Source organism: Rhea pennata, chromosome 3 (genome assembly GCF_028389875.1).
Source record: "Rhea pennata isolate bPtePen1 chromosome 3, bPtePen1.pri, whole genome shotgun sequence".
NCBI lineage: Eukaryota > Metazoa > Chordata > Aves > Rheiformes > Rheidae > Rhea > Rhea pennata.
Window position 1 is genome coordinate 3,606,519 of NC_084665.1, and position 22,070 is coordinate 3,628,588.

At 40.6% G+C, this 22,070-nt stretch overlaps 1 protein-coding gene across 1 annotated transcript; it reads left to right on the plus strand.

Moving 5' to 3' along the window:
- Positions 1 to 719: 719 nt before the first annotated feature.
- Positions 720 to 8,173, plus strand: CNRIP1 (cannabinoid receptor interacting protein 1). Its single transcript, XM_062573463.1, has 3 exons — positions 720 to 934; positions 1,645 to 1,789; positions 6,710 to 8,173. Exons 1-3 carry the CDS (start codon positions 756 to 758, stop codon positions 6,872 to 6,874), a joined length of 489 nt encoding a protein of 162 aa, XP_062429447.1. The 5' UTR covers positions 720 to 755; the 3' UTR covers positions 6,875 to 8,173.
- Positions 8,174 to 22,070: the final 13,897 nt, after the last annotated feature.

Genomic DNA, 22,070 nt, shown 5'->3' on the forward strand with positions numbered 1-22,070 from the left:
TCAATGGAAAGATGAATTATAGTACATCTTTCAATTTCAAAAGTCTCTCTCCTTGAAGAAACAGTACCAGCCATAGCTAGAAAATGCCATTACAGCTAACAAAATAAAGCTGTGAGCTGATACAGCAATTTCAGTATTTCTCCTCTTAAAACAAGAAGATTGTGATAAAGTGGTAAGAAAAGATCCTAGCAGAAACTCTGAACCAAATATCGATGCTACTGAAACGAAAGGCTGGCGAGGCCGGGCAGCAGCACTCCGCGGTGCCGGGCGCACCCGGCTCGGCCCGGCCCGGCCCGGCCCGGCCCGGCGGGACGGCCGCGGCGCTGTCCGCTCCCGTGGTGCTGAACCGCAGCGGGACCCGCCCCGCCCCGCCCCGCCCCGCCCGGCTCGGCTCGGCTCCTGTGTGCTCCCCCTCCGGATAAACCGCGGGATTAAGACTGCGGTAATTGAGGCCGGATTAACTCCCTGGAAGCCGGCTGAAATTTGAACAGCTGCAAATATTCCCAAGCCGGGAGCGAGGCATCGGCCGCACAGATGCGGCACCGTGATTGGAAGGAGTGGGGGGAGGAGGGGAAAAAAATGTATCATCCTCTGCTTTTGGGAAGGGCTGGGCTGGCTCGGTCTGGCAGCCCCTCCTCTTCCTCCTCCCTCCTCCTCTTCCTCTCCCTCGCCGCCTCAGTCTTCTCTCCCGGCAAGCCACCTTCCGCGGAGGGGGGAAGAGACAAGCGCAAACCCCACAGCCCCCGCGACACGCAATGGGCGACATCCCCAACCTCGTGAAAATCAGCGTCTCCCTCAAAATCCAGCCAAACGATGGGGCTGTGTATTTCAAGGTGGACGGGCAGCGCTTTGGCCAGAACCGCACGATCAAGCTGCTGACTGGGGCCAAGTACAAGATCGAGGTCGCCCTCCGGCCCGGCACCATTCAGGCCACGTAAGTGCATCCTCCCCAGTGCACCCCAAGGGCTGCTCCTTCCCTCCCTAGTGCTTTATTTTTAGAGGTCTAATATTTTTTCCTGGGAAGCCGACAGCACAGAGTTTCTGTGATTTCTCCCTCCCTGCCCTCTTGCTTTGGTAGCCCTGTTTCTCTAGGTCCCTGGCCAGCTGTTCCCATTGCCTTACCCAGCCAGCACATGGGGCCAGCAGAGGGGAGAGACCGCCTCTTCTCTCTCCCTTCCCACCTCTATCCAGAGCTTTTACAGGCCCAGCTTCCTTTCTCTCTCCTTCCCATGGTTTGCTCTGGAGCAGGGAGAGGAGGCAGCCCCTCCAGCCCTGCACTTCAGGGATGTCCCATGCCCAAGCCTCACTACACCATGGCAAAACAGAGACAGACACCAGGGAGGCTGCAGCTGGGGAACCAGCTCTGGGAGGAGGACAGCTCTGAAAAGGGGGTTCAATCAACACATCCCCAGCTACTGGCGCTTAGATCTCCCTTGTTTTCTTTTCTGCTTCTTCCCTGAGTGTCTGCAGAGCCCTGACATGTCCAGGAACCCCAGTGAGTCAGCAGCATCTACAGGTTTCCCAATATCCCTGAAGCATCCCCCTGTACAGAGGCTAGCAGGCTGCAAGCCCATGTTCTATCTCCAAGCTGCTGGGAAGGGGGCCTGTAGGGCTGCTGAAGGCCTACAGTCTGTCTCTTTGCAGGACTATGGGCATCGGGGGCGTGAATGTCCCATTGGAGGAGAAATCAAGGGATGCACAAGTGGTCTCTTACACAGGGATCTACGACACAGAAGGAGTGCCCCACACCAAGAGCGGGGAGAGGCAGCCCATTCAGGTCAACATGCAGGTATGTGGCCCTCCATTCAGTGGCAGCTAGCACAGGAAGACAAGGGAGGGCAGTGTATCTCTGGGCAGTGACTCCCAGAGATAGAGATGTGGAGCTCAGGTATAGTAAGGCAAAGCCCGGTCACCGCTGTTGCCCCCTCCCGTTCCCTCCCTCCGGCAGCCCTCCTTTTTGCATTCTGTCAGTGGGGCTGCTGGTCAGAACGTAGCTGAAAAACACAAGTCCCACTGCCGAAGCGAAAGCCAAAAGCGCTGCAGAGGTCAGGAGGAGAATTCATAGAGACCTGCATAGCTCTTGGGACACTGCAATGCAAGAGGAAAAAATAGTTGAACCTCTTGTCTCTTCTGCAGGCAGTACTACAAACTTCAGGAAATTCTCACCAAAAACACATGGTTCATGGCTCTGGCTAGGAATCTAGACCCAAGCCCTTCACATACAGAGATCCCCCTTGTGCCTGCCAGCACTGCCAGGTTCCTGCCCAAGTATGAGGTGTGATTACTTCCCCCTTCAACCTGCCATCTGCAGGATACCAGAGCATCTGTCTGAGCCTGAAAGCTCCTGTGTGAAGACAAACATTCAACCTGAGGGCAGTCTTCTCCCTCTCTTTCTCCCTCTGTTTCCATGGTTTTCATTATCACATTAACTGTGCATCTGCAAACTTAAGTTCTTACTCAAGTTGGACGTTCAGCCCAACCTTAAACTGAAGCTCCAAGGGCCAGACTTGGTATATGCCATGGATCCAAAGTGAGATGATACAAAAATCCAAGCTGCTAAGGGAGCAGAACTGACTGTTAGAGAGCACTCTTTGGTAATGTTTGCAGTGCAGAGGGGGATCCATTCGGCTCTGGGGTTCTTTGTTTTTCATTACTGTGGTTCTGTGAGGGACTCCTGCTCTTTACTGTGTACGTCCTACGTAGAAAAGGGGAAATGGGGCAGTAAGCCATCCTCATCTAGAGCTCTCCCAGGGGTCTGTTTCAATTTATATCAGGTTAGGACCTCACCTAGGCTACCAGATTTCAGCTTTTTCCTGCACTCGCTGGCAGCACTCAAGGTTTCATCTTTATGGATTCTTACGCTGTATTTTTTTCTGTAACTATCATTTAGCACAGCAAACTCCTTCTGAACAAAAATTGTGACATCTCTATTTGAAGTATCTGGTAATTACAGCATGTGTAACAATTTGAGATCCACATCTTAAACAAAATGTAACAGTGACTATTACCCTGAAGTATTTGTCCATATTAATCACTTCTCTGTACAGTTGCCTCCTTTTAAAACCCAGGAAAACCAAACATAATCCAGCATAATTTCTCAACTGGCAAACTCTCTGATCCTTTCAGTAGCCAAAGATGAATACACAAAACATGGGCTGGTGGTTTTCTTCTTTAGCGGGGAGTGGAAGGAGAGAGATTTTTTTTTTTTTTTTTAAACAGCACTAACCCAGAAAACACCTGATTGATGCCACTGTGCAGTGCAGCCACTGGGTTCTACTTAGCCCTCATGCCAGAAGGCAAAAAGACAGTGCTCTGAAGAACCTGGCTGCTGTAAGAGGCATCTTTATTTTGACAAACACATGGAGTTTACCCTCACCTGTAACACTACTGCAAGATCTGAAAATTTGGAACTTTAAATTTTTCTTTGGAAAAATCCAATCAAATAAAACACAAATGAAATAAATCCAAGTAATATGCAAACAGGGCCTGGTTTTTGGACACAAGCTCCTAGCTGTTTTTTTACAGCATCAAAATGAGGAGCCACGACATTTGTCCAAACAGGATCTTTACATATCAAATCCTGAGATACTAACTATGAAGTTAAGAGGATTTGCAAGTGTTAAGCAGGTAACTCAACCCCTTTAGGATTCAATCTTGACAGACTGCTTCTTCAATATAGCCTTAGGTGTCCACAGTTGATACTTTTAAGTATTAAATATGGGCAACTCAACAGGGATTTACATGCTTAACTCATCACTTAGCTGTTTAGCTAGACAGAGCCATGACAGATCTAGGGACCTCACCTCAGCAACCCCAGGCCAAAAAAATACTTATAATATCTGCTTCCTGCAAATTCAAAACTGGGCTTACTGCACACAACTTTAATTTTCCTGTTTCCTTCAAATATGAGGATCTTTTGCCTCTATTTCCTTTTCTGTAATAGGCAGTATCCTGACACATCCTAGAGATAAATAGACACTATGTCAGCATAAAATCTGAACTCATTTTAGAAATGGACTGTAAGATCAGTCTTGAAGTCTGACAGTGACAACTGTCTGACACTAGTCAATGTCTGATAATGACAACTTCATATGTAAAAGCCAGAAGGTTCAAAAACTGGCATTTGTTTCCTGTAAGCTTTAAAATTTTAAATGAGTAATTCTTTGTGCTCCTCTTTTAACTGACTGGTAGATGTGTTATCCTGTTACTGGTTTATACTTCTAAAATAACAATCCTATTTCTGAATTCCAGAATCTTAGGATGTGTTCTTGTTATCTGAATGTTCAGTTATGCCTGCTATCCAGAAACAACTAAACTGACTAGCAAATAGTGTACACTAAGTTAGAAACCTAGCTTTAGTCTCATTTTATTCTTGATCAGTCTAGACTAAGACTGAATGAAGAAAAACAAACTCTAGTCCCACAATAAATAGCCATCAAATTATCCTGGCACACAAATTCAGAAGGACTAAGTAAATAATTATGCACATCTATGAGCACTGGACAAGAGAAACCTAGCAGACAGGGAAATAGGATTCTAAGCCTAATCTGCAAAGAATAGGGCCATCCCTGCTCTCTGGGGAAGTCCCTATCTCAGCCCAAGATTCAGCTGCAGGAGTCACAGGAATATAGAGGAGTTTGGGGGATGGAGGACATTTGTTATGCCACAGAGCTCTGCAGCTACTGCATGTGCCCAAGTATCAGGCTGGAAAACCCAGTGATAGAAAAGCTCTACAATTAATTCTTTCCTTCCCCTGAAAATCCACAGCAGTTGAACAGAGACTACCCAGGGTAGCTCAGCCAACTAGGTCATTGGAGGCAGAGAGTTTGTTTTCTCCCTTCACCTTACCAAAATTCAGATCTTCTAAGCATTAATAAAATGAAGTGCAGGAGTATTGCTCTTATATCATCTCACCTTCTATAAATGCTATTAGAAATGCCTTTTCTTCAAGATCAATCCCTTTTCTTCTTTCCTCTTCCAGACAAGGATGTCTAATGCTCCTCTCCACTGGCAATCTGTGTGGACTGTGCACAGTAGTACTCAACATGCTTAATCTTTAGTACCTTGCATCATGAGCAGTACCAGGATTACTATTAGAAGGGGTTAATAAAGGATTCTTAAGTAAGGTTTTGACTATTGGGAGAGGTAAGAATAGCTTGTGCATTACATTCTCTCTTCTTCAAAGGAAGTAGCAGAAACAGCAACAGCTACTCTTTTAAGGTCACATTCATAACTGGTGCCAAATAAAATCTTCCACTAACCTCAGCACACAATAATTCCTGCTGATGTCAAGGTTGAATTTAAGTTACCAGAGACAGCCGAAGGAAGATTTAAAACAACATCCATTACACAGCAGCAGCTTACAAAACACATTTTGGACTTAGAACAAACAAAAAAACTATCTATCTGAGAAAACTGGGTACAGAAGGTTCTGCTTGCAACTGAGCAAGAGGAACTGTGTAAAAGGGCTCTCATACTGACTTTCCAAGGGTAGTAACAGTACATAAATGATCAAAGGCCAGCTCCCAAGCACATGATGGGAATGGAAAATAGTCAGGTGAGGAAGCTGTCATTTAATGAGTGATGGAAATATTTAAAAGGAAAAAATGCTAAAGAACAGTGCTATTCAGTAGCACTGAATCCACTATCTAGTATTTTTTGCCAATAGAACACAAATCAACAAACTGGCAATGCAAAGAAGCTTCACACCTTCATATTAGGCTTTCTGCAAGGTCTCATGACACAGGGACTCAAATTTTACACCATCACAACTGAAATGATGACCTTTCCTTGTAAGCCTTACTCACACAGATTTTTCTGATGTTGCAAGGGGTCTAGCAGTGGCTCAAAACCCATGAGATTTTGTACAATAATATTTAATTACTACAGTCATAGTACCATTCCCTTCTCAGTAAGGTGCAAATGCAGTCAGACAATTTGGCAATCGATGTCATATTACTTTCACTGTATTAGACACTGCCTGCTAACATACACTAATTATCTCCTTCCTAGCCTCTGTTACTCATACCAAAGTTTGAGAAGCTAAAACAATATAACTAGCAATTACAGAAATGCATAAAAGAGAACTTTTTACTTAAAATTCATATAAAATGTGGAACAGAAACCCAGGGAAGGAGTAAGTGGTCTAGCAGCAGCACGTCTCGATCAGCATTGCTTCTCTGCATTGTATACCCAAAATAGAGGGACATTAAAGATTTCAGATTAAGCAAAAGGAGGAAGCTTCCTGCAGTCTCTGTGTATGGTACATAGGTGAAGTGACAGTTTATATCACTACAGACCACTGTTAGGTGATCTACATTACATAAAAGCGTCTTCAAGAACACCATACCAACTACTGCTGAGTCATCTTGAGAAGGATTATACACTTGACTTTTGCTGTAAGCAACATTTATCCACATGTGAACTTTAACATTTCTACTCTCTTGTCTTTCCTAGACAAAAATGACTACAAGAAGACAGCAGGACATGGTCCTGAATGTTCTGCGTATTCCTAAGCACAAAAAGCTTCATGATGTCTGCTAGAGTAGGCTTTAGAGATCTTTGATTTGTCAGCTTGAGGAACACTAACCCTTACATCAGCTGTTTTATGGTCCACAGTTTTGTAAGGGTGTTTCTCATTAAGAGAGAAAAAAAGACAAAAAAGAAAAAAAAACAGCTTACTAACAATGCTATTCCTTCTCCTTCACAGTTTAATGACATTGGTGTTTTTGAAACAGTCTGGCAAGTCAAATTCTACAACTACCACAAACGGGACCATTGCCAATGGGGAAACAGTTTTGGCAGTATTGAGTACGAATGCAAGCCGAATGAAACACGTAGTCTTATGTGGATCAATAAAGAGACTTTCCACTGAAGAGAAGTGAAAATAATTGTGCTGGACAGTTTCCTTAAAGAAAAATCTACCTTCTTAAACCAGCAAGAAGCCTTAACAAAGGCATACTGTAACATTGCTTTGTCCCATAAGATTCCAGTAACCCACTTGTATATACAGTTGGTGCCACTAAAAACCTTACCTATTATGGTATTTTAAGTTTACCATGGCATTTCAGATTCTTTATCTATCATCCTGAGAATATTGCAGGCATCATGGTAAAGAGTATTTGATAGCTGGGTAGAAAATCGTACTATCATAACACTACCATAAATATTTGGACTATGTCCACTGAATAGTTCCAGTAGCTGTAACAACCTTAGTGTTTTTCTTTATTGCTTACAATTTGGATGCAACATCACAGTGGTGATTTTCATATTTAGATTTGTGTTTGCTCCAAAATCAGCGTGCTCCTTCAAGCATTTTGTCTACACTTCATAACAATAGACAGCAAGAAGTACAAGTTATGGATGTTTGTAGGTTTAGCTAAATGGCAGCTACTGCACTGTTGATATTGTGCATTCCTATCAAGAGATTTTGAAACTCACTGGTTCTCCCTTTTGTTGAGTGTCGTAAAGTATTCTATGATAAATTTCCTATTTTGTGAGATTCAGTAAATTATCGTTCTTTGTTGTTAAGTTTCCCAGTCCCCAAAATGGTTTCAGGAGACAGTGTAAAACCTGCTAACTTAAACAAAGGAAAAGCAGTAAGTTAGCTGTGGTCTTAACAGAAAGGAACGCCTGATTAATATAAGGTTAATATCTACCTTAAGATCGCATAGCATTTTTTGCAAGCTATAGCAGCCATACTTATGCTGAGTCTCAGAATAAGAGTTCTGATAATAATCCCCATTTGTTTTAATGACATATTGCTCAAACCAGTAAAATCCTACAAATTAACTTCTTCAAGCATGACCAAAATCTACCGTATTCCCTACCAAAAAAAATGCAGTATTGTGAAGAAGGTGCAGATCTTGGTGCAGGCTTATACATGCATTGTATTTTTTTTAAATAAAGACAAGTATGTAAGCATTTGGAGGTTTATGACTTAAGGTGCTACATAAACACTGACCCAGTGTTTAACACAGAAAATAGAAGCCAAACATATCTTTTCTTTCAGTAAATAAAGCAGGGAAACAACAACACCATCCCATCTCCGGCCTCATCTGAAGTAACCTGTCAGTTCTTGCGTATTGGTTGTTCCCTTTGTTAATAATTTGTAAATTGTGTATGTAAATGGTAACGACAACTTTTGATCTTTGTAATAAAGGACTTAAACAAGTTTCTTCTTGTATGTAGAGTATGACCGTCTAAATGAGAGTAGAAAATGCTGTATTTAAAAAAGGCAATTGTTTTAAAAGGTCAGGCAGCAGAGGGTATATAGTCAGTGCTTTCTGAGAATCCTGCTCAGTTTTACGTACCTCACAGTCAATACCCAAAACTCCTGTTTCCAAGAAACGCAGATCCAATGTGCTAAATGCAGATGGTTAATGTGATAATATTTGATGGAGATTACTGATGACATTCAGCAGCATTTTGTTGCCCTGATATTTTGGAAAGTCAATATTTAGGACAGAAATGAAACACAAACATGAAGAAATCCTTCCTTCCATTGGACTTTAAGCAAAAAGCTTTAAAAAATTCTTCAAAAGGGAAAAACTGAACTGAATGTCAAATTCAGCATTGTCTACCTGAGTCTTCTGAGTACACCAACATCTCTCAGGGATGGGTGCTGACTTCTTTTCATCCTGTACTTCAGATGGAAATGTTATTGTCAGCACTTAAGCATAAATCTCCAGATAATGGACCTCAACAACACCACCATTCGAGCTGTCAACCTCATCTTGCTAGAACATTATTTACTTCCTCAACAATCAGTATACTGCACTTGTTTCGTTTGTACATATACACTAGAAGCACAACATCAGCATGAAATATATTTGATAAATAAATTTCTGTCCTAGGAAAATTAAAATGTACAAGACTAGCCTCCATCTTGAGTTCAGCTTCCATGTAATCCTTGGCCCACAATGTCCTAGTGCTGCAACACTTAAGGAATGTCACAATGAATAAATCCACTTCAGCCTGAAAAAGCAGAGCTGTAATTCTCAGCTACTTGGAAGCTTACCTTCCCCAAGGGGACTCCCATATGGACTCTTCCCCATATCAACAGCAAATATGGCAGCTCTTTTTGGATGTCCTAGCAAGCCACCGTGGCAGTTCAGCTGAATTCAGGTGATCAGCAAAAAGCCCACAGATAGAGGGCACTGCTTTTAAAAGGAAGGCAAGAGCACTCAGACCCACAATGCTCCATATCCACAGACTCAGCATTGTTGCTCAGGATTGCAGCCCTCCTTCACTGACTGTAGCAGCGATGAAAAGAAAGAGGACTGGTTAAGAATTTATTTTTGGGAAGGTGTAGGTGGTATTCACCAGCTGTTATTTCCTTATCCCCTAAATGATTAAGTATGGAGGAACATGGCTTAATAGTCCTGCATTATCCCTGCCTAATAGAATATAATTCACACAGTATTTGTTGCCTATTCGTACCACTGCCACCAGCAGCACTGATACTCTGGGCACATAAAGCAACATAGTTCCATCAGCTTCCTCTTACTCAGAGGTAAACATTTGCTCCTAGTGAAAGAGACCCAAGAATTTAGTAGCTCCCTTGAAGTACTGTAAAAGATTTCTCATCCAGGCCAACATTCATAAATACTCACAAAGCTCAATAAAATATTTGCTGTTGTAACAGTTTGATGCACTGTTTAACCAACAGCATTTTATCTCTAAACAAGTTTGCTTCTTTGTGCACTTTTTTCTAATTAGTGTTTCCATTTTCGGACAAAACCAAAAAATTCAGAACATCACACACATAGTAAGCTTAAATATATGTTTATACTTATGCAGCAGTGTCAAAAATGCTGATGATGTGTCAATCCAGCTGAAACCACAAAAAGCACTGATATCTGAAGATTTTATACTTTCAAGATTTTTCTCATGACATTTCCAGTTTTCATTTTTGTAAGAAAGATTGAAATATGTAGAACCTTTCGGAGAGTCACTTTTTCATCTATATTTAGGTGACAGTTAGCACTTTCAGACTGCCGAGTAAAAAGGATCTAAGAGCAAACTATTAGTCATGATGACTATGGTTGCAATCCTGCAAAGGGCTTGCATGAGATCACCAGAGTGTGTACAGTGCCCTGGGTTTAGCAACTCCTAGTACAGCCTTTGGATATCTCCTACCATTTGACTATATCTGAAAAAAGTAATACTGCCAGTCTCCATGCCTTCCTAGCACAAGTTAGCAAGGTCTCACTGGTATTACCTGAGGATCTATCCATTGGTTTTCACAAGAGATGGAAATCATCATAAAAAGGTAGAGTGAAATGTTATGAAGCATCACAGTAAGGCATATTTAAGAGGGTGAAATGCATAGCAAGCCTTAATGATTCTAGACTAGCTAAGAATATCAAAACCACTCATTTATTACATTCTTCCTATAAAAGATGTGAATGGAACTTCTGTACAATACACCTTTAAGTTCTGTATCAATACAAGGCCTTTACATCAGGCAGAGGTTGGTTTCCATGTGATTAATAGCATCTGGCTGACTTATTATGTACAACTTTGAAGTATATGCTATTTTGAACAGCATTTTTTCCCCTCTACTGTCTCCATGTAAAGCTTTGACTAAAAACATGACATTGTTGTAAATGCTCACCTTTCCGAGACTTGTAATAACTGCTGTGGCTTTCAGAATTCAAAGCATGGTTTGGGAGCTCTTGCCAGCATCCAGTGGACTGCTTCCTCTGCTTCCTTTTCCCCCCTCTTCCTGAGGCCAGCTTCAAATCCCTGCGAGCCCTGGCTTTTGGCCTTAGAAAGAGAAAGCTGCATCAGCCACACTGGTTCTGCATTGTTTTTTTTGTCCCTGCCTCTTGATTTATCAGCCAACACAGCCTAATGCTGTGCACTCAGGAAGGATAATCTCATGAGTGACTTGAGTGGCATTATGTTACACACAGCTTTCTCTGCCTCTTCATGCAGAATAAATATACAGGGACTAATCAGGCTGTATTCCAATCGTGGAATAGGAAGAAAATGACCAGCCAGCAAAAAACAAAGCAGCTAAGTCGTACCATAGAAAGCACTGCTCGTAGTCAGCAGCAGAAGTCCAGCAGTTCTACCATTACAGTGCTGGCAAAGAGAACTCAGACAACTATATATGTCATTTGCACAGTGCTCCAAGGTTCAGCTGAACTTCTTAGCACAGCAAGATATATACAAGTCAAAAACTGTAAACTCTTCTGAGTTTTACCAAAATCATTGGGGGTTTTAACCTTTTCAACTGCAGTCAGTTGCAGCACTCAATCAGGCATGAGTATATTGACATATACAGTCTCCATCAGAGACAAGGTTTAAAAACAGTGACAGGTTTTTTTCCATAAAGTTTGGTGCCAAAAATCTTTAAATTCCGAAAATATGCAAAAGTCCATCTGCACTGACTAAGTGTAAGGTTTTGACATTGTGGTGTTCTGCATTTGGACAAACTCCAGCCTCAAAGCTGTCATATAAAAGGGCTTCATATACTATTATTAAGGCCTTTGTTTTGCAGAGTAGACTCTATTACTCCCTTTACTCCAAATAGCAACAAACAGCCTGGTATCCCATCCTCTAACTTCTGCAGCCTCTGAACGATTCTAAGAGAAGCAATAACAAAGTATTAGATGATGAAGGTAGCCCAGATAAGAACCATATGACTGTGCTGGAGATAAGATGGACCTTCTGCCAATTCTCAGCATGGTAATTGTAAGGTTAGTACCATTCTGCTCCTATGGGAGTGACTGTGATAATGTCTGTAGCAATGTCTACATTGAGTTGCAGCATATGTACTATGGGGACGAGATGTTCTCAGAAGCTTGAACTAAATTACTGTGAATTTAATGTGAACCCTAGAGGCCTTCATCTGCAGAGAAATGGCAGTAGCACACAATAATATCACAATATATACTACTTTCTGTCTACGATGGCACTTTTCCACTCAGTCTGAGTTGCTATGCCAACAGATTAAGCCAAGGAACTTCCAGATTTCATACTCTTGTTGTAGAATTGCCCAGGGCTTCCTCTCTCTATATAAAATACATATTCTTAAGCTGGGTTTGTTGGTTTTATTGTTTTGTTTTTCTCATTACGTGCACGATTTTTGCTTTTGGCTTCAGAGGCAACTCTCTACCTACATACTATGCTATAGGCAAGCAGAGCAAGTGCAAATTTCACTGTGAAAACACAAGTCATCTTGGTTCTATGTGGAAACTATAGCACCGCACTACAAAGATTTAACAATATTAAAACAAAGAAATGGCTCCATGAAAAAGTCTGATTTCTATTGTAGATTTGCTAACAGAATACAGACCAGTTACTTTATAAACAGGAAGGAAATTTTTTTCAAGAAGCTTGTGATGTTTTGTCTGTGAAAACAAAGCAACAGTCATATGTAAGTATGTTGGTCTTTTAGGTTTCTAAGGCACAGTGCTTACCCTGACCTTTGCTACCTATGAGGTGGATGGTTAAGAAACCAAGAAACAGTGCCAAATTCACTCCTGGTACAAAGTTCCACAGAAATGTATGAAGTTACCATGAGGGATGAATTTGCTCTGATATGCTAAAAAGTTGATAAACATCATCCTTAGCTAAAATAGAATTGTAAGAGTTTAGACCTAACCATCTTAACACAAATGAAATATGACTCACTGAGGAAGATCCTCCAGCAGGGTTATTTGTTTGGTGATCTTTGCACATCCCATCTTGTCTTTCATCTATAACAGAGAAAGGGTATGCTCTTTCTCACCATTTGCTGTTCCATCTGTTACTCATAGTTGCCTTCAAGGTTCTGCAGAAAGCATCTATTTATGAAACCCGTAAGGCCTCCAGTCATTTAACAATATTTTATGTAATAAAAGTTATTACATTAATGGGCAGTGGGGGAGAAGCACTATACTCCGTATTATAAGATGGGGAATGGAGCCCTTATACAACCTATATCTGGACAAGTGAGGGCATAGCAAGTTAGCAGATCCACCAAGCAACATCAGTCAGAGATACCAGTAAGTACTCAAAATAGAAATGTCACATTGGGTTGGCACAGCTCCAGCAGGCAGGGTTCATTGTTCAGGTGTGCCACTTCCCACTCTTGTTCATGTAGCACCACTGCAGTCTTTGCACTGCATTCCCTGAGAGGTACAAACTGAACCACAGGAAGTTCTGCCTGAATGTGTGGGGGAATTTCTTCCCTGTGAGAGTGACAGAGCACTGGAACAGGTTGCCCAGAGAGGTTGTGGAGTTTCCTTCTCTGAAGATATTCAAAACCTGCCTAGATGTGATCCTGACTAACACGCTCTAGGTGACCCTGCTTGAGCAGGGAGGTTGGACTAAATGATCTCCAGAGGCCCCTTCCAAGCTTACCCATTCTGTGACTCTGTACAGATAAAGCCAGAAGAAGAGGAAACTAAACACTCTTGTGCTTATGGAGCACTCAAGGATCATTATGTCCCCAGCCTACATGCCCTGGCTGTACCTGAATTCAATACCACGGTAATATCTGGACATGTACTGGTCCCCTTCCTCTGACTAAGGCATCCTATTTGCCATCGAAAGAAATCGTGTTACAATCCAGATGCAAGAAAAACTGAGGGGTTTGCTACATTCTTATAGCAAAGACTGAATATGGCATAAGCAGGTTACACCTGTATCACACCATGGCCAGGCTGTCCTCTTAGCAACTATCTCACCATCTTTATTCTAATAAAAATATGAAAATCTACATGTCAACCACATGACCATCACAGCACCTGTCATATGTGACCAACCAATAAACCTCTACAAGAGGAGAAGGCTCAGAGGAGATGGGCAAGGATGAGGTGCCCATGAAACTCAGGAATAATGTAGGCTATGACTCATTAAGCACAGCTGTGGCACAGAAAGCTGACTTTATCTCAACACAAAGAGGACCATAGGGTGGCCTTTGTTTCAGATAAACAGCTCAGTGGGGCTGGTCAACTGGTGTACATATTTATTCCTGAGTTTATCAAGAGTGTGAATGTCTCCCCCACACCCACCAAGTTAGCCAGACCACCACAGGGAAAGCGTGTAAGTGGCTGAGCCCAACATAGAGTATAAAACTCGAACAACTAACAAAAGAATTTCAAAAACAGCAATGGGCTTGAGCTGGCCCACAAACTTTAATATTAAACATTACACCCTCCATGTGTGGAACATCTAAAACAATCTGGTCAGAGAGTATTGGACTCTGACACCATATCACTATTTACTCCCTAGAAAGGGCAGACTAACTTTATACTGGAGAAGAGGCAGAGATTCTCTCTGACTGGGAGGCATTATCTGTTTTTATTTCTTCATCTCCAAAGAAAGGGCAAATATAAACTGGTTAGCGAGCCACTCCTCTGACAAATCTTTCACTCAACCTACACTTGGCTGCAAAAAATCAAAAAAACAGAATCTGAGTATCTCAAAATTCAAAGTGGCTAGTCTCTACAAGACATTACACAGAGGGTAATACTGCAAATCTTTGATGCTCCAATATATAGGAAATTCTCCCATTGCTGGGACCACTCTGCTAGAGATTTGTGCACACCTGAAGATGGCCCACCATTATTAGGTTAAGGTTTCTAATGCACCTTACAGCAATAACTCTTGTAAGTATAACCAGGACCCTGGCTGTTATGTGCTTGTCATGTCATCTGAGACACCACCGTTGCATGAACAGGACATCTTTTCATGGTCAGTGATGTCAACTGAAGCAAATCCAAGCATCACAGAATCAGCACTGTCACACTGCTTTCTTTACAGAAATGAAGTGTCTTTTCAAGGAAGTGATGTAGCCCAGGAAAATTCAAACATCACTGTTCCAATTTGCTTGTTCAAAAGAGTGTATGCATTTTCCTGTATTTTTCAGCTCCTTCATTTCTGCATGTTACAAATCTTGAATGTGGGTAAGTTAATAATTTGTGTGGGCAAATGAAGCAATTATATACCAGCCACCTAGTTTTCACTTTTACAGTACACCCCCTAAACAAGCAGTTCTTGCCTTCTGGAGAGAAAGACAAGAATTACATGCTGATATGTATGTGGTTCTCAGTAGTATATCTCAATAAACTATGGAAATTATCGAGCCTCATTTCCAATTCATCTCTTATGGGGATTCTCTCGTGTTTTAATATTGTGGTTCAATTCAAATTGCAGCTCCTCTGTCATTGCAGACACTAATCTCCATCACTGTACTCTGTTCTGATATGTAATTTCACAGAAATTGGAGCAACTCAGTGAGGAACCCTAGCCTCTCTTTTGATTTTAATGAAAAATATTTAAAAGTTATGGTGTGGGGAGAAGGAGGAGGAGAAGGAAGAGCAAGACAAAATATGCTCAATATAAGCTCCAATTCCTTAAGAAACCAGACTAGAAAGAGGGCAAAAGTAAAATCGAAAACAGTCCAGGCAATCACTAGATGGTGCTAGCAAGAGGAATTATCTATGGTGAAGGGCCTTTGAAAACCTTAGGAGTCATCTGTAAAGTGTAAACCACATTAGAAAAGGCTCCCCATTCCATCTGGGATTGTGGGGGCCACTTCCCCTCCCACTTGTAAACACACTATGTCTTGAAGAACCTAGTGCAAGTACATATATGCAAAAGGAATATTCTCTCAAGTACTGTTGAGTTTCCTTTAACTCTTAATTGACACCTGAGGAGCAGCAGCCACTGAGAGCTCTGTGGCCCAGCAGCAGACTGCAGACAGCTGGAGGTCCAGTGAACTCAGAGCATGGACCCTCAGCAAGAGAGTGCTTCTCCCAGCATCCCCCATGGCCCTGATTTTAGCCTTTGCTGCATGCAGCCTCCTGAGAAGCTTCTGCCTTCACACAATTTCAGGGAATGCAGGGGGACATGGCATTTCTTGACATTCACTAAACCGTAAGGAATAGTCTTCGCACCTTCACAGTCCTTATGAATGAGGATACTACCGCTTTAACAGAGTAACTTCTTCACCCACTTCACAGATAACTCCTAAAGACAGAACCAAATCTCACTTCGCCACTGTATTTTGCAAAGAACGTGACAAATCGTATGTTTCTGTAACCAAAATCGTGTCCATAGAGCTATGTTCCATAAACTAGAACCCAACTAACAAGGACATAATTTAGCATTTTGCCAGATAAACGCTATGGCTGTAATGCTTCCAATACCCAAACTAAGCACAACAATCTTTCGCAGTAGGTCAACACATTCCAGCCTGTCTCATTCCTCTGCCTAGCAATGAATCTGAGTTGGTAAATTTAAGTCTCCACTGCAATGCTAAGTGATCTCTTTCCCCCACCCACCCACTCACCCTTAAGTACTTCATTCTCAGAGGAATACCATTAGGATTTATGGAAGTAAGTGCCTCACAGATTTAGTAATGAGCAGCAAAGCCTTCCACATTCAAAACACCAATATGAATCCTATTCAGCTCATGGTAAAATGCTGCTTCTAGCTAACAGAAATTTGATATCATGATGAGTCCCAACTTCAGCACCTCTATCACAAATTAATCTTTGTGCTCAAGCAGGGTCACCTAGAGCATGGCTATGTAAGTTCTATGGACTATAATTCATGGACGCCTCCAGAATACTGAGGTTTTTCAGCAAACACTTAGAGTAAGCAAAATTTGTAAAAATGTCAACTGTTCTGGCCCCCTTTAACACAAAACAGTCCATGAGGCTGCATTATGTTAACAGTTTAGCTATTCAGTTTCACATACACAGCAGCACCTTTTGCTGGGATTTATGAGAAAAGCTGCAGCGCTAAGATCCTGATTCAAAGCTCTCAGACATAACTTTAAGTACTAAAACTTAAAAAAGAACTTAAGTTACATTAGTCCCATAGCCAATATGTATTTTTAGGAAGAATTCCATACAAAATTTGAAGGACTAGTTTTGGAAAAAGTTATCAGGGAATACAGTAACGTTTTGAACTCTAAGTGCTTCTGAAAGCACCTATAATGATCCCGTTCCATTTGCCTGCTGATTTAAAATCACAGCATTATGCCCTAATACTTCTCCTAATCACTGCAGGGATTCCTCTTTCCACAGGAGGGAGCCTTTCTCCTCAAAGATGGCTGAAACTCTTTGCAATTATCTCATTTTGGAAACGGTGCAGATTTTCTAAACAGTTCAGGAAAGCTCTACTCGTGACAGCTTCTGCACCGGATTAGAGGAAAAGATTCATAAAATGAAGCAGAAAAATGAAAATCAAAGATCAAGTGCTTATAAGCTAGATCATGATCACCTTATTCTTAACAAAAACAAAGACTTAGGTGCAGAAAGTCCTGTAAAACAAGTTTTACTCGATGTGGGCTGATGCAAAATTCTTTGTAGCCCCTTCTGCTCTCAGGAGTACAAAACTGATAGTACACAGGAACGAAGCCTTGATTTGCTTGGATCTTTGTGTTGCAGCATGCTATTACTTCTCTTCTTCCCTCCCCCCATAACAGAATTATTTCTGTAGCAGGAAAGCCTGAGAATTCTAAGTCCAACATCACCATTTATATCCAGACATACCTGACACTGATGAACTTCATGAACATTACTGAAGCTATGAACTATTCAGACAGCTAGCACTAAAAGGAAAAATAAATCACACTAATTCAAAAACAGAACATCTTGAGAAGAAATCCCCACTAATAACTGAAAGAGAATAATATATTTAAATTTGAAAATATATTTTAAAGGAAACAAAGAAAAGAAATCCTCTCTCCAGATAACTGCTTACTAATCCAGCCTCAAGTGAAGTTCAGGTTTTACTAGGTTAACCTGCATGGCAGCTTTTTCCAGAAAAAACAGCTCACCTCCATCATTCAAAATTTTGCACCACACTTGATGGGAGCTGAGGTGCAATTTCTATCACGGCAATATTGTGGTAATTGCGTAATCATCAATTTTCACAGTTGCTACTTCCACCACTCTTTTCTTAGCGAAATCACCAAATACAGAAATGACAAACCAAAAGGGATTAAGCTATGCTGTTCTCACCATCTAATAGCTAGAGAATTTCATGTTCCCTGTTGTCTAAGTTTTAGATCCACAGGTTATTCTTCTCCCAATGCGTATAGCTAACTCCTACTGTCAATAATGGGAATAACGCAAGCACAAAGGGACAGTGAGCCCTTGAGGCCTATTGTTGCACTAATTTCAAAATATCAGAGTAAACATATTTTGCACGTGATAGATAATAAGCCTTGGCACCAGTTTATGTTTTTGAATGCATGAATCACTTAGAATACATGATAAACTAAAGATACCAGATTTTCTCAGTTTCCAATTTTATATGAGTTTCATGCAATGGTTTCACTACAAGTAACTTTAATTGCTTTATTAATAACATATCTAATACAGACCAATACTCCATGAAGACAAGTGAGTGAGAAGGGAGTAAGCAAAATGCATGTTCTTCTCCAAAGGTCTTACAATCTTGATTTACAATTAGCCAGGTAAAAGAAATAGCACCTGCTGCTTAAATCTCCTTCCTCTTGGCAATTAAAGTAATAACTTCAAAAAAATATTACAAATCTTCACTGCCCTCAACACTTGCTACTGAACTATAAATATGTGGATCTATTTTCATTTACAAATAATCAACAGTAGGAAAGATGGATCCAACTCTAGGCCATGGTGAGTTAAGCTGAAGTCAGATAGGCTGAGTGCAGTGTGCTAACTTAGTATTGTTCAATCCTTTTTAATCAAAGCCCTAGATAATTATGGGGGAGGGGAAGGGGTAGAGGGAAACAATCTGCAGATCATGACAATGTCAGATCACATTCCATACTCAGGGTTATTTTTCAGAACAAAACTTTCCCTGCTCAGTGGTAATTAACCCTGTAAAATCATCATACTATATAGTACATGTAAATTGCTAACAAAATACTAATAATGAAACAAAGCAGGCTAGACAGCATAGTTTGAGAGAAGACTGTAAGTCCACAATGCAAGCTAAGGCAACCAAAGAAAATCTTGTTTATGTAACACTTAATAAGTCCCAGTGGGAAAAGGGACAGCTGTGTAAAGCTGGCTTGGTTGCCTCATTTTTTTTAATTATTATCATATATATATTGTTTTTATAATAATTATATCCATTACTTATGTTTCATAGAATTAAATGTCCGGAGAATCTACTCAAAATTCAAGCTGAATATTGATAAAGCTTGAACACAGAAAGCAGTTGAAAATGCAGTGGTGCATTTTGGAAGATAGCCAAGATCAACTTGAAAGCATAATCCCCTTGAATCCTTAGTGAGTTATACTACATTTTCTGTATTTGACTCATTTGAGTACAAGGACTCATCAGTACTCATTGAGTACAAGTCTACTCATCATCAAGCTTTTTAATAGGACTTGTAGCTTACAATGTCAATGTGTCAATATTTGCACTCATCTCATGATTCCTGTTCTAGTTCTTAAAAAATATCTATATTATATGCATTTTATGCTACTTTTTAAAAAGATATGATGAAATTTTTTAAAGATTCTGAAAAGACTCAATCCCTTACAGTTTGAAACTGCAACCCAGAAACACTGGAGCAGGTTTTACTCAGAGATAAAAAGGCACACAGCAGAAGCATAAGGTAGAAACTTAGGTAATTAGAGCTCAAGTTTGGGAAACAGGAGTTATTTGGTTTAACTCCAGCTCCAACAATCACTTTTACTGATTCAAAATGGTTTAACCAAAATTAGACCCCTAAATACACAGCTTGAATTTCAGAACTGCTAGGAACCCATCTGCTTCAGCTGACTTGTAGTAATAAACTTTAGAAGACGCACAAATCAGAGAAGTCTCAGACAACTCTGAAAGGAGAACACTTGCCCCTCATTGTTATTTAGTGCATTTCCCATCATTAAAAGTGCTTGCAAAATGAGTTATTTTTCAAATGAAGTTTAGCAAAACATACACCTGCTAAAACCTTACCAAAATATTTCTCACTTGTAAGTGTTCTTAGCAGAAATAAAATTGTTGCACACAAAAAGTAGGAAATTTGGGAAGGCTTAATTTATTTTAATCAAATAGCTGGAAATTATTATAACAAAAATGTTCCACATTATCCCCTATTTTGGTCAAAAGAACTATTTTTTTCATGAGAAGTATTTCATAATTAAGGTTGTATTTTACTTTTTTTTTTTTAAGTCATACTATAAAGTACATACCTCTGCATCACATCTGTATGATTCACAGATGTAAGACATCAAGTGCGATCTATTTTTCCCGTTCTAAGTATTGCTTTCTAACAAGCTGAAGGGTTAAAATAGTCATTTGGCTCTCGACGGTTCTCTTGGACCTCTATCCTTTCTCTTATTCCAAATTAGCAAAACCAAATGGTAGGGTACGATCCTTAGCAAGCTACGTATCTACTTAACCCTGAATACTAATAAGTACCAGATCTTTTATCCCAATATGGTTCCTTTTTGTGCTACTCGCATAGGAGGCATACCACAATTTTGACTAAGAAAATGGGATGTGGTTGGAGAGCCGTATTACAGGGAACAATTTAACTCATGCCTGGCAGTCTGAGCACAGGAAGTGAGCACAGCAAAACCGAATACTTACCGGGCCTTTGGGCTTTTCTGCTTCAAGACCTACACAAATTGCAGCTTGTTGGATTTGGACTGCTGCTTAAGTGTGGAATTTGAAATTGGGTGGCAACAGTGCCCCCAGCTCAGAAGGAGCAAAGCCAATACATTGATTGGAATGTATTGGAATACATTTGGAAGCTCACTTACGTGGAACATGAAACATTCACATTATTATAACATTTGTGAAGCCTGACAGAAGACATTCAATCCTTTTTAAAGTTTTATGATCCAGAACGGGTTTATTTAAGGTATTTTCCCTGCCTGATGAAAGAAAGCATGTACAGTATTTCATGTATATGCACTGCCATTTCTAGATAACTTGCATTTCTGAACTATCAATGGAAACAAAAATGTTCTCACTTTCCATACTTTGGAGGAGCCTGCAAAAGTGCCTGGATTAAAGTAAAACTAATTCTAAATATTTAAAAAATCCCTCAAAAATACACATGAAATTGAAGAAAACGTTGATTTAGAAAGCTTATGGGAGTCTTCACTGAGATTTGAAGCAGCTGAAACATACTGCAGCACAGGAAACAAAAAAAATGATTCCTTTCTAGTAGTTTAGTCCCTTCCCTGACACATACAAGTATGGGAGTCATTCTAATTGCTTTTAATCAGGTCTATGATGGGAAATTCAAAAACAAAACAAACATACAAAATCAGCAAAAATAATTTGTAGTAGAATAAAGGGTTCCATCCAGTTGTGGTAAATGGTTTCAAAACCTCTCAAGTTCACCAGGATTTGAGTGCACAAACCACACTGGGCCAGCCCCTAACTCTATCATAACTCCAATTCCAATACTGTTCAGTGAACTTCACACGTGTATTTGCAACACACCAGAAAACCAGCAGCACCACCCCCAAAGCCACCAGTTGCTCCAGCTTTTCAGGAACTGTAACCTGGAAAAATCATTCAGCCCAAAGTACCAGAAATAAGTTAGTTTGGTTTCCTGTACACTGATAAGCCATGTTTGCTTGATGGGCATCTAAAAAGTGGAGACCTCCTATTAAAACTTTTCTTACAAGTGAAACAAACGCTTCTTGCTCCACCATGGTATCTAATAAAAATTAAGCGGATCCCCTCCCTCCAACCAGGAGTAATACAGAACCTCTACTCTGCCATTCATTTTCATGCAGTTTTTAAGAACTCAATACGCTGAAGATCTTTACCTGTTCATTAAAAGCAGCTGAAGTTGACTAATGGATTCAATTTTATTAAAAGGGCACATGCACAATGATCACAGGCACTTTGTTCCATAAACCTAGCTAAAAATGGCTTCTTAAAATGTCAATGGCAGTAATCCTCCTTTCCTTGGCCCTTTTTTTAAAGCTAAAATAGTAATTGGTATTCATGCCAGCAAAGATGCATCTATCTACAAGATTTTAAAATGAATACATGGGGTTGGACAAAGGAGGAGCTGTCTAATCTACAATAGTTACAGCCATAATGTAATGTCCACCACAGCTCCCTGCTAACACACCTCAGCCCTCCTCTGGAAGGACCAC

Bases quoted from the DNA above. Each gene is read 5' to 3' on its own strand.
- CNRIP1 (XM_062573463.1), top strand. From the start codon at position 756: ATGGGCGACATCCCCAACCTCGTGAAAATCAGCGTCTCCCTCAAAATC. The intron at 935-1,644 runs GTAAGTGCATCC...GTCTCTTTGCAG, and splicing joins CCCGGCACCATTCAGGCCAC to GACTATGGGCATCGGGGGCG. The intron at 1,790-6,709 runs GTATGTGGCCCT...TCTCCTTCACAG, and splicing joins CCATTCAGGTCAACATGCAG to TTTAATGACATTGGTGTTTT.